Consider the following 11,772-nt stretch of genomic DNA (forward strand, 5'->3'; position numbering starts at 1 on the left):
TGGTTAAACAAGAGGAGGTTTTTTCTACAAGGTGATAGAAACCTGAGAACTGGTGAAATGGAACATTTAACAGCCACCAAAGGTAACAGGAGGAGGGGGGAGAAAAGGAAAACAGTGGTGATAACCTGTTCCTAAAAATACTGTATACAAATGTAAATGGGGTGAGATCAAAGTGTTGAAATTCAAAGGTATAATGCAGCAGAAAATCCATAACATAGTCTCTCTGGCAGAGATGCAACATGGAGAATATTTTAAAAAATATATTTTATTATACCGGTACGTATATACAAGAGTTCTTACATTCTTGTAAAGCCACTAACATGCATAGCATTTCGGGCAGGTCCTTGATCTTGATTTTTCCTGGAATACGACCCGCCAAATCGTTTAACAACCAGGCACCCATTCACTGCTGGGTGAACAGAGGTGTACCGTTAGGGATTGACACCTAGTCAGTCCTCCCTGGTCAGGATACGAATCCAGGCCAAATAGCTCATGAAGCATGGGGTGAGTGCTACCACTGTCCCACAGGGACTAATTGACCATGTATTTCTAAGAGGATACTCAGAGATATGATGGAAAATACAGGAAAGGTGAAAGTGATGCTGTGCTAGTGACAGAATTAATTCTCAAGTGCAGATGATGAGTCACAATAATGTGGCTGAAGATATGATGACCAAATCATGCATCAGAAGATGGAGAAACGATGACGTTTTTGTCCATTCTGGACCAGTATCAAGATGTGTAATAGAAGAGAGGAAGGTACGGGCAAATAAATAAGATAGTGAGGTGAGGAGGAAGTATGAGATGAATGTAATTTCAAGAAGGTAAGAGTAAGGTGAATGGTAAGAATAGAATGAAAGGTACGAATGGGATGAGGAAGAATGAGATGAGGTAAGAATAAGAGGAAGATAAGAAAAAGAAAAGGGGGGTAAGAAAAAGGGTGTAGGCTTAAGTCAGGTCATGTTTGTTAAGAAGGTTGGAGCATTTAATTATGTACTGTGAAGGGGAAGAGTCAACCTTAACAAAGCCACGACTAAGAGTCCCTAACATGACAGAAGAGAGATTGTTTGTATCTGTAGATTTAACACTTCTTTTGTTCCTTAAGTCTGTCAATTGGTGTACAGCCAGTTTCACCAAAGTATTGGAGGGGACAAGACAAACAGGAAACAAAATTGACACCAGCAGCATTAGAAACAGTAGGAGCAGTGTGAACCAGATTACTACAAAGAGTGTTAGTTTGTTGGAAGGCAAGCTTTATCTCGAGGACAAAGGGTATTTGTTAAATTTTTTAGCTCGGATATGAAGGGAAGGCAGAGCACAGTGGAACTAGTGTTGGAAACAAGTTTGGGATGAAAGAAATTACATTTGGCTTAAGAATAGGCACAGTTGATCAAATGTAAGGGGTATCTAAGATGAGAGACTTATAAATAACAAAAATCAGAATCAAGAAACTGAGGGGTCACTGGTGCATAGAGCAGAGAGAGAGAAAAAGACAAGAACACTTTTCTTAACAGGAGGAGAATGGAAGGAAAAGAAGCGAATGTACATACCACTATGCATGGGTTTGTGGTAGACAGAGAGAAAGAAACTGGACACAGAGCTGTGAACATGAACGTCAAGAAAAGGAAGGAGGGAATTGGTCCCATTCAACTTTAAAACTGATAGGAGCCAGATTGTTAAGAGTAGAGGAAAGGCTGGAAAAGGCGAGTCAAGAGGCCATAGAGCAAAAGTGTCAACATAACGAGGCCATAGAGAGGGACGAGTATCAATAGTAGGAAGAAGAACGGTTTCAAAGTGCTCTATATAGTGATTGGCAAGAATAGGGGAGAGAGAAGAACCTATAGCCACACCGAAAATTTGAGAGAAGTACAGTATTTTCCATTGAAAGAGGAGGAGTTAAGAGTCAACACAATCTGATGAGTTCGAGGACTCTTCTCTCCCTTCTTTCTCCTTATCTTCCCAACAACCACCAGAAGATGGTTGTTGGGGATGGTAATATTGGGTCATGGTTGACCCAAATGCTCTCCTTTGAATTAAAGTGATAGTTATACCATATTCCAATCTTGTTAAATATCAGACTCAATCTTCACTAAGATTCATCCAGCATATTATTTTCAGCATCAAATGTTTGTCTTGTGTAGTTTAATAATTGAAGATGATAGTGTGTAGTGAAATGATTAATGATTATAGCAATGATGGTTGTGTGTATTGAATGTACCTACAGTGATGAAGGACAAGAATAGTGAAGATAAATACAGTGATGATAGTTGTATATAGTGAGGATGGTTATGGTGATAAATATAATGTGTAGTGAAAATATAATCTCCATCACCTGAGCAATGCCAGGTACCCCTTCTAGTTATCTATATAAACAATCTACCAGAAGTGATTCAGTTCAGTGAATATATTTGCAGGTGGTAAGTTACTAGGGGAGAGCAAAAGATTTTGAAGACTTCAGTGCTCTTCAAAATAACTTAGACAAAATATATGAATGGAGCAACAAATAACAGTTGCAATTTAATGTGGACAAGTGACAAGAAATGTGGAATAGGTGACATATGTGAAAACTAATTAAAGAACTTGAACAGAATAATGTAGACCACACCAAACACATTGTTAGAGGAGCCTATACCACACTTACATACTTACAAATATGTAGATAGGGAGACAAAGAAATATTAATGGCATTCATGAGACTGAAATTGGAATATGCAGCAGATGCATTGTTTCTGTGTCTAAATGGGAACATAAACTAAATATAAAACATGATACAGAATGGTTTCCAAATCTTAAAAATAAGAGCATAGGAAAGACAAGGAGGTGCTAGAAATACAAAAGCTAGTAGATAGAAGGAAAGGAGATGTGATCACCACATTCAAAATGATGATAGAAATTGACAAAGTTGACAAAGAAGAAATTTTGTAAACCTGCAACATCTAGAATAGGGGAACACAGACTCAGATCTAAAAGCCAAAGTTGAAAAAATACCTGAACATTCTCTTTTTGAACAGATTTGAAGACACTTGGAACAATTTAGGTGAGGAAGTGGTGGCTGCTTAAGCTATTAGTAGCTTCAAAGTATCATATGTTAAAAATTATACGAAAGGTGGGACACCATGAGCATAGCTCTTGTCATTTAACTACACTTTGGTAATTATACATGCAGACTCACACATGCTTGTGTAATTACCTAAGAATTTGGCTTGCACTTAGCCAAATACTGTATGACGTTAGTACTGTACTGGTTGGATTTTGCTATTACAGTATAACTAGATTGCAAAAAAATTAATCTAGTGTAATTATGTCTAATAGCCATAGGATTTTTGTTTATTTTCTTTTATCTTTTCTAAAATTGGTCTATGTTGTGAAATTGTTACATTATACTGTTTAGTTAATGTGTGGTTGGAGGCTTGCTATGTGATTCACGCCTTTGATAACATGACTGTCTTTGTTCTTTGTACAGGGCAATGCTACCCTTCATCTCTATCCCCACTTCAAAGCTCTACAAGAAATTGATGGTAAGAATGTTTGTGCCTGTTGCTATACTGTATTTGTTGGATTTAAGAAACGCTTATTTTTTATTAAGTTTCTCCTAATTTGGTTGTAATTATCTCTTAACATAAAAAATATTATTTGGTAAGAAAATACTGTATACAGTACTGAGAAATATATTGATTGAGATAATGTTTAGCATTCTTAATGGAAAGTGGAAATAAAAATTATGTAAAATTTATAATTGATAATAATATGCTTTTGAACCATATCTTAGTTTTACTGAATTACAGGTATTAACAATATACTGTACTACAAATTCTTGCTAATTACAATTTCAAAATGTGGCTAAAATTTATTATTTTATTAATGCTGGCATTATATTTAGTATATTATGTATTCTACTGTACTGTGTTTAATTAGTTTTACTGGCGATTCCAAAAATTTGTTAGGGACCATTTTAGATAAATGTTAAATAAAGCATCCCTTTAATATATAAAATATTCAGTAATATTTCTGTAGTGACGTTATGATGAGCCGTTATCAGAGTCTTCCTGTCTTGGGTCAAGCTGGAGTGCACGTGTGCGGATATACCAGCTGCGTATTATCTCTGTTTGTCCCCGACAGATAGTTTCAAGATTCTTTCATCTTTTTCCAAACAATTTTGTTTATCATTGTATGCCTGTTGTCACTATATGCATTATGTTTGTGACTTTTGTATGCAACACAAGTCTCTCTTTCTACGCACATACAGAAGTGTAATTACACTTAATTACACAAACACACACTGAGCTTAGTGAGTAGGTGGAGGAGACTAAAACCGTCAGTAGTTTCAAAGTGTTACGTGACAGAGTACTGTACTGGGAAGTTGGGACACAACGAGCATACCTCTCATCCTGTAACTTCATTTAGATAATTACACACACACATATGACCAACTAACTACCACCCCACTCCAATCTTACTTGCTCTCTACTCAGAAGGTATATACAGTATACGATACTCTCTTAAAGGTACTGTATTCATATTATAGACTTCTGAAGTTACACATATGATACTCTTCTGATATACTTAGGTTAAATATATTGAGATAATACCTATGAGTAAAGTTGTAATTAATGAAACACTACATTAGAGAATGTCAATGTCTTTACAGTGGTTGGCATTTTATTTGTTTGCAGTTGTTAAGTTCGTGCTCAAAATGTGCACAAATATAGAAGTATTTGTACTGTTATTCAGAAGGAAATCCTGTCAGCTTTTCCAAATAAGGACATTAAATGTTTCAAGGCTTGTGATTGGTTGATGCAGGTGAGTTTCTTTTATTGTGCTTGAAATGTTGCTTTTAACTAACCTATTAGCTTCAGCTTTAAAATAAAACAAATTCTTCAGATAAAGTACTTTTTATCCATTTGAATATCTAAGTTGTATTTGTATTGGACAATATTATAATGTATAATAGGATATTATAATGTAGCTTTGTCATTAACAGATACTCTGTGGCATTCTCTCATTGGTGGAGGTAAGAGTCCTCCTTCCATGGATTAATTATTGTTTTATTATTGGTCTTTGCCTGCTTATCATTAAATTTTCTAAGTTTATTCGGCTTTTCAAGTTATGCCGATAATAATTTTTGAGAAACAAATGTATAAGAAAAAGTGACAACTTTAAAGGATATGTTATTGTAGTGTTGGTAACTTGACACCGAGCCTGGGGCCAGCGTGTGATAAGGCCGGGCACCAGAGCGTCGCTCCCGGAGCGTATATATCCACGCTAGTATGATCATATTTTGTCACAACCGTCAAAGCTACAGTAGCACGAACACGCATCATCTCTTGTGCCTAGTATCCTTGTCGTTTTCCATATTTGTGTCCAAGAGCCTGGCCAGGAAAAATGAAACTTTCCAACATTGTCTTCTGTATAAATCAGTGTGGCGCTGCTTTGTGGTGTAATGAAAAATCTTTGAACGTCAGTGTTGCTGTTTGTACAAAAACAAAGGTATTGCTCTTATGTAAATAATTAGTTTTTGAGATAAAAAAAAAAAACAGCTTGTTGACTGGTTCCTTGTGAGACCCTCTGTTTCACTTAATTTGATTAGGAATTGTATGTAGTTGAATGATAGCTTTTATGAGAGATTTTGCCAGAATCATATCTTGAATATAAATACTTTTAAGTCCTTGAATCAATAAATGCAGTAATTTTTCTGAATTGTAGCCAAGGATGTTATATAAATTTCTTGGTAAATTTGGCCAAAAACACACGTTCATTACTAGGGGAATAACAGTAGTGCATTTTATCATAGAATATAAATATATATTAAGTATTGAATATGTTACTCTCAGTGATGAGGTTTATAACTGAACCCATATCAATATTGTAAGTGTATTGTGCTCAAGTGCCTACCTACAGTGACACTGTGAGGTGTGTTACTGGTGCTGCAGTAGTGGTGCTGCACAAGATTCTCTGCTGTGTCTGCAGGAATTAGTGTGTTTAGAATGTCTCTTCTTTGGGCTCCTAGCGAGATTCTAACAGCGAGCTGCCCAATGAAGGGCTGTTCTCAACACTACAAGTCATCGCTTGCGGGCACCCAATACATCACACTGCCTAGTGGAGACCTGTTCTTGATGAGAAAATCGTACCCATCATGGCTCATTTGAGGACTCCCATTGTAATGGGATTACTTTATACTGTATTCCAGTATTAACCCCTATTATTATGGGATTAGTTTATACTGTACAGTATACCAATGTTAACCCCTCCTTATTATGGGATTAGTTTATACTGTATACCAGTGTTAACCCTCATTATTATGGGATTGGTTTATACTGTATACCAATGTAAACCCTCACTTATTATGGTATAACTAATTTGATGACTAAACCACGCACCAGAAGAGGAAGAAACAATGTTTCGTTCCATCCTGGGCCATTATCAATTCGTATGTGACGGTCCGGGACGGACTGAAATGTTGTCGTTTCCTCATCTTCTGGTGTGTGGTTTGGTCACCATATCTTCAGTCATGTTACTGTGACTCATCATCTGTGTATAACTAATTTTCTTTCATTTAGTTGAAATGTTCAAAATTTGATGTTCAATGTTTTTTTTCAACTAGGAGTGGTGGATTACTTGAACACTGAGATAAGCACTTCGAAGCAGAAGAAATTCAGCTTAGTGACATTTATTGACACGCCTGGCCTTGTTGATGGTGACATGAAGTACCCGTTTGATGTCAACCACTCAATGCTATGGCTGGGTAAGTGATGATTATATTTTGATTTCTTACAACTGTACCCTGGGGAAGTTACTGTAGCAGCATGGCTGTGATTGCTAAATGAGCTCTTTTCACTACGAAGGCAGAGCCTCACTAGGGAAAGGTTGCCACAAGTCAGGCTGTGGGAGTATGAGAACTCTCAGGATCAACAGGCAACAGGTATATTACACATAGGCATTTCATAAATGGAAAAATAGCATTTCAATCTTAGTTCGATGAAATAAATTACAGTACACTTTAAACTAATCAATTTAACGTTAGATTCTTTTCCTAAGCACTTCTTTAAGGGTTATTATAGCTACAGACATCTGCTCTTGGTTTCAAGATTGAAAAAAAATGATTATTATTCATTGCCAGAACATGCTCAAGACATATAGAACATATATAAAATCATGGTTAGCCGATATGTATAACTATTACAAATTTCATACAAGCATTGTTACCAAGTGTAAATTATTATGTTCTGTTGTTATTTGTTATACTAATTACCATTCCCAGTACATAATATTGAACTGAACTGAGAACATATCTGTTCAATTTAAGGTAAAAGCATTGAGGTTTTCGCAAGCATATTTACAAAAAAAATTGTTCTAGGCTGTGGCTGTGTCAAGCTGTAGTCGAAGATTTGGCTAATTGTTAGCAAACTGGAATGACGGGTATTAATATTAGAAAGATTTTGACTGTAATAGAGTTGTGCATAAAGTACGGTATATGTTAGAAAAAAAAATGAGAGAACTTGATCATTTTAAATTGGGAAGTAAATTATAATTTGTTTTATTGTACATTGTTTTTGTTGAATGACATACATAAGATATTTGCACATTGTATCACTGACTGTCAAGCTGTAGTCATGGCTGGGTGTGGTTGTAGTCATGGCTGGGTGTGGCTGTGTCAAGCTGTAGTCATGGTTGGGTGTGGCTGTGTCAAGCTGTAGTCATGGTTGGGTGTGGCTGTGTCAAGCTGTAGTCATGGCTGGGTGTGGCTGTGTCAAGCTGTAGTCATGGCTGGGTGTGGCTGTGTCAAGCTGTAGTAAAGACCTAAAGGAAAGAGGGGGGGGGGAGTCATGTCTGACCATGCTTGGGAAGGGGGTAAGGAGCTGTCAAACCATAGCCATACATATAAGCCACTAACAATCTATGCATTTTATTTTGCCATCACAGAAATGTAGCATGTTTTCTTTATTCAGGTGAGGTTCTTTTTTTTTAATACAGTAGTTTATTTATATACAGTAGTTCAATTTTAAATAAATCTGTAAATTGGTCCCATAAGGATTTCAAATACTCAGTGATTTGGCTATTGGTTACTTTGTCATAACTGTATTGCACAGGCATTTTAAATTTATGCACTGCATTTATTCAACATTACCTTCAGTAACTTGTGTAGATATTTATAGCACATAACATTTTGATAAAATATTGTATTTTGCTCCAACAGGGGATTTGTGTGATTTGATTTTTGTCTTCTTTGATCCAATTGGGCAAGCATTATGTAAACGAACTCTGAACATTGTTGAGCAACTAAATGAAACCCACTCGGACAGAATCCGCTTTTACTTATCCAAGGCTGATGAAGCAGGCCATGAAAGTGATAGACAGAGGTTAGTACAATGCAAGCTTGTTGTAATTACTAACGTGTACACGATCATTGCCTCATTATAACCACTATAGTGTATAATTTTAATCAGTTACAGTAGTTGAAAATATTTCTTTACATTATAATTTTGGAGAATCTTCTGCAACTTGAGACAATTTTGAGTTTTGAACTTGTGGTCTACTTGAAACTCCCAGAATGGGTCTACAAATTTTAAACTTTTTCTCTATAGGGTGATGATGCAAATTGTACAGGAACTGTGCAAACGGCCAGGGCTGAACAAGACGGGCTTTGACATGCCTACTATTTACATCCCAAATCCAAATAAAGTAAGCAATATTTTATACATATATATATACTGTTATGTACAGTACTTTATTACTAAAATAGACCATTGGTTTCCAAAAAATTTTGGCCCACTAGCCCCTGGTTCCAAAAACTGTTCTATGGGGTAAGCTATAGTCATAAATCATAAATTAACAATTAAGGCACTCCAAGGGGCTAAAGTCCAATACCCCGCTAAGTAACCCCACTAGGCAGTACCACCCTCTGGGGGTTGTTCTGGAAAGCACTGATATACGCTGTGGTATATCATGTACATAAATATTGAAATTAACGACTTGGCTGTTCTACTGTGTATAAATAATATGGGTTTCTGTTTTACAGGCCACTCGGTGCGTGAACCAGATTGACGAGGTGTGTAAGGATATAGAGAAGACTATCAATCAAACTATTCAGAACACATTAAACCAGTTGGAACGGGACTGTGAGAAAATTTCCTCTCTTGTTGACAATGCAATCGAAGCCGATAACAGAGCTAGAGCATACAATTTCCATGCTAAGGTAATGCTTTGGTGTTTGATATCATGAATACAGTAATAATAATCACATCATAACCAAACAAATATGTGGAATTTTGGGGTACCTGTTCATGCATTTCTTCAATGGTCTTTAAGCAATTAATGTACATATATATTATGTTACAAGATTATGATATGTGTGGGTGCCCTTTTAAGAATGAGTTGCTAAGACAAAATTTGGCACAGAATGATAAATTCCCTCCAAATTTGTTCTGCTGTTTTTCTAAATCTTTTAATGTACTTTCCTCTCAGAATTGTTTTTGCATATCAAATTCACGTGTTGGAATATCTCAATCATTAGTGTTCTTCCATAAATTATGCTCATTATATTTATTGTTGTTATTTTTTCTTTATTTTATAAATATAGCACAATTCTTAATTTCCATGTCTGTAGGATACTTTGCAGTACTTCTGTAAATATTTGCATACAGTATTTTTAATGGTGTGAGCAGCTACTGTCGTGATGCCATAAAAATATAATTTTAAATTGCTCTTGTTTGCTCCTTTTTTGTAATGATCATACTTCATTTTAGTTTGCTTTATCACTTATCTTTGTATACATTAATCTACAAGAATGTCTGTCTTAGGTTGGGGCCAGATGCTTTTGGCTAGCCTTGCCAAACTTTGCGGCATGACTTGTCTTTGGGGATTGTCATAGATGGGTCAGGGTTGAGCCCCATGGCCCCTTTGCATGAAATGGCAAATCCTACCAATTTCTTGTATCACTAAATACGAGATTCCATCCTCGCCAAGATTCACCTAGCATATTGTTTTCTATATGATTAAATGTTAAGTTTCTGTTGTATAGTTTATTGATGACGGTATTTAGTGAAATGGTTACTGGGATGAAGAGAAAATGGTGAAATGGTTACTGGGAGGAAAGGGTCCTGAAAGATATTGTTGATAGGAACGTTATCCCTACAGACAAAAGTCAGAAAATACAATTGATAATTTATTATAAAACCAAAAAAATGGCCGATCTCATGGAAAAACTCCCCAGACACCATGCAGAACGCCTTGTAGGATACCAACGTCGTCTATGCCTTTAAATGCCCGACTATAAGCCCCAAGGAACTCAGTATATAGGCAAGACAACGTCTCTTTCCAGGCGACTAATAATGCATAAACAACAGGACTCCATCAAGGAACATGTAATCTCTTCTCACAACCAGACCATCACCAGAGAAATCCTTAAACAAACAACACAGAAATCATTGATAGGTACAGCGATAGCAGATGGCTCGACATCAGCGAGGCACTACACATCAAAAAGTCAACACCAGCAATCAACAGCCAATGCACAACTATATTCTACCTACTTCAAGGCACTGTATGGGCCAATAGGCCCTCAGCAGTTACTTCCATTCTCATATACCTACCTCACCCAATACCCACCTTTGTGTCACCTCACCCAAAATGAATAAAAAGCAAATTATATTATATATATTATACATATATACCACGTTTGACTGCTGTAAAGAGTTCTCAGTTGACTTGGGGCTGTTTTTAATGAGGTCGGTGGTCTTCTTTGATTTATAGTACATGTCTGTTTTAGTTAGGGTTGTGGGTTTTGCTCCTTTATGGATTATTTTCTCCTCCTTATATTCACTGTGCATGGTAGATTTGTAATATAATTTTATTATAGGACTTGTAGTTTCTGTTGTTGGTTCAGGGTTGTACCATCGGTCCAAGTGTTGTCTTATAGTGGTGTTTATCTCTTGGTTACTATAGCCATTATTCACCAGTATTTGTGTTATCATCTCAAACTAAATATTATCAATCATTAAAAGCTACTTTTTCTTGCTGTTTCTCTGCATGTATACAGTACTTTGCTTTGGTTCTCAAAAATATTAATTTCTAAGCTTTATGAGAGATGGTGAGATTTGTTCAGCTCAATCTCTCAAGTTACTTGTCTTCAGATGATATTAATTATGTATTACAGTAATACACTAACAGAATAGTATGATATGCATCACAAGTGCATATTTAGGAAAAGGGTTGATAGAACAAGGATATTTTGTATACTTTCAGATGAAAGGATTGGCTCTATCAACATTTGGATTTTTCCTTCCTGTAGCATTAGTAATGCAAGTGCTAGTGTCAACAGCTCCCCGGGAACTTCTAAACAATCTGGCTGGAGAAGAACTCGCTGATGCTATTTCTTCTTTCCTGGTTTGTATTTTTGTTATGTTCAAATTTGCTGCCCACTGATATTAAGTCTTGGCATGTGGCTGTGAAAGGTGCCACTCTGCCAGTGCACAAAAAAAAAAAAAAAATTAAAAGATACATTTTATGCATGTAAGAAGTATGAAAAAGTTTTTATTTTTATTTGGTGTGTGGATTGGAAGAAAGGTGGTGGTGGGGGGAGTCATAGGGTCTGTGGACTTAGGGACATAGCCAAAGGTTGGCGTTTTCCCAGATGAGTAGCTCGGGAAGCCACTGAGGAACCCACCAGAGAGAGACATTTCGTTACATGTACATTCAATGCTGGATTTTTTTATGCACATTTAAGTTGCCATTTAGAAATGCCTGCATAAATCAAATGGAATAACTAAAACAAGA

The 11,772-nt window shown here is 36.2% G+C and overlaps 1 protein-coding gene across 9 annotated transcripts in view; it reads left to right on the top strand.

Annotated features, from left to right (window-relative positions):
- The window catches only part of LOC123760377 (uncharacterized), a 47,745-nt gene that overhangs the window by 34,504 nt on the left and 1,469 nt on the right, over nt 1-11,772 (top strand). For all 9 annotated transcript variants that reach the window (XM_069338243.1, XM_045746039.2, XM_045746040.2 and 6 more), the window contains 6 exons: nt 3,464-3,518; nt 6,602-6,742; nt 8,195-8,357; nt 8,583-8,679; nt 9,017-9,193; nt 11,242-11,382. In XM_069338243.1, the coding sequence (XP_069194344.1) occupies nt 3,464-3,518; nt 6,602-6,742; nt 8,195-8,357; nt 8,583-8,679; nt 9,017-9,193; nt 11,242-11,382 (774 nt within the window). The remainder of the gene's footprint in view (nt 1-3,463; nt 3,519-6,601; nt 6,743-8,194; nt 8,358-8,582; nt 8,680-9,016; nt 9,194-11,241; nt 11,383-11,772) is intronic.

The sequence above is a fragment of the Procambarus clarkii genome, chromosome 39 (genome assembly GCF_040958095.1).
Source record: "Procambarus clarkii isolate CNS0578487 chromosome 39, FALCON_Pclarkii_2.0, whole genome shotgun sequence".
In the NCBI taxonomy this organism is placed as follows: domain Eukaryota; kingdom Metazoa; phylum Arthropoda; class Malacostraca; order Decapoda; family Cambaridae; genus Procambarus; species Procambarus clarkii.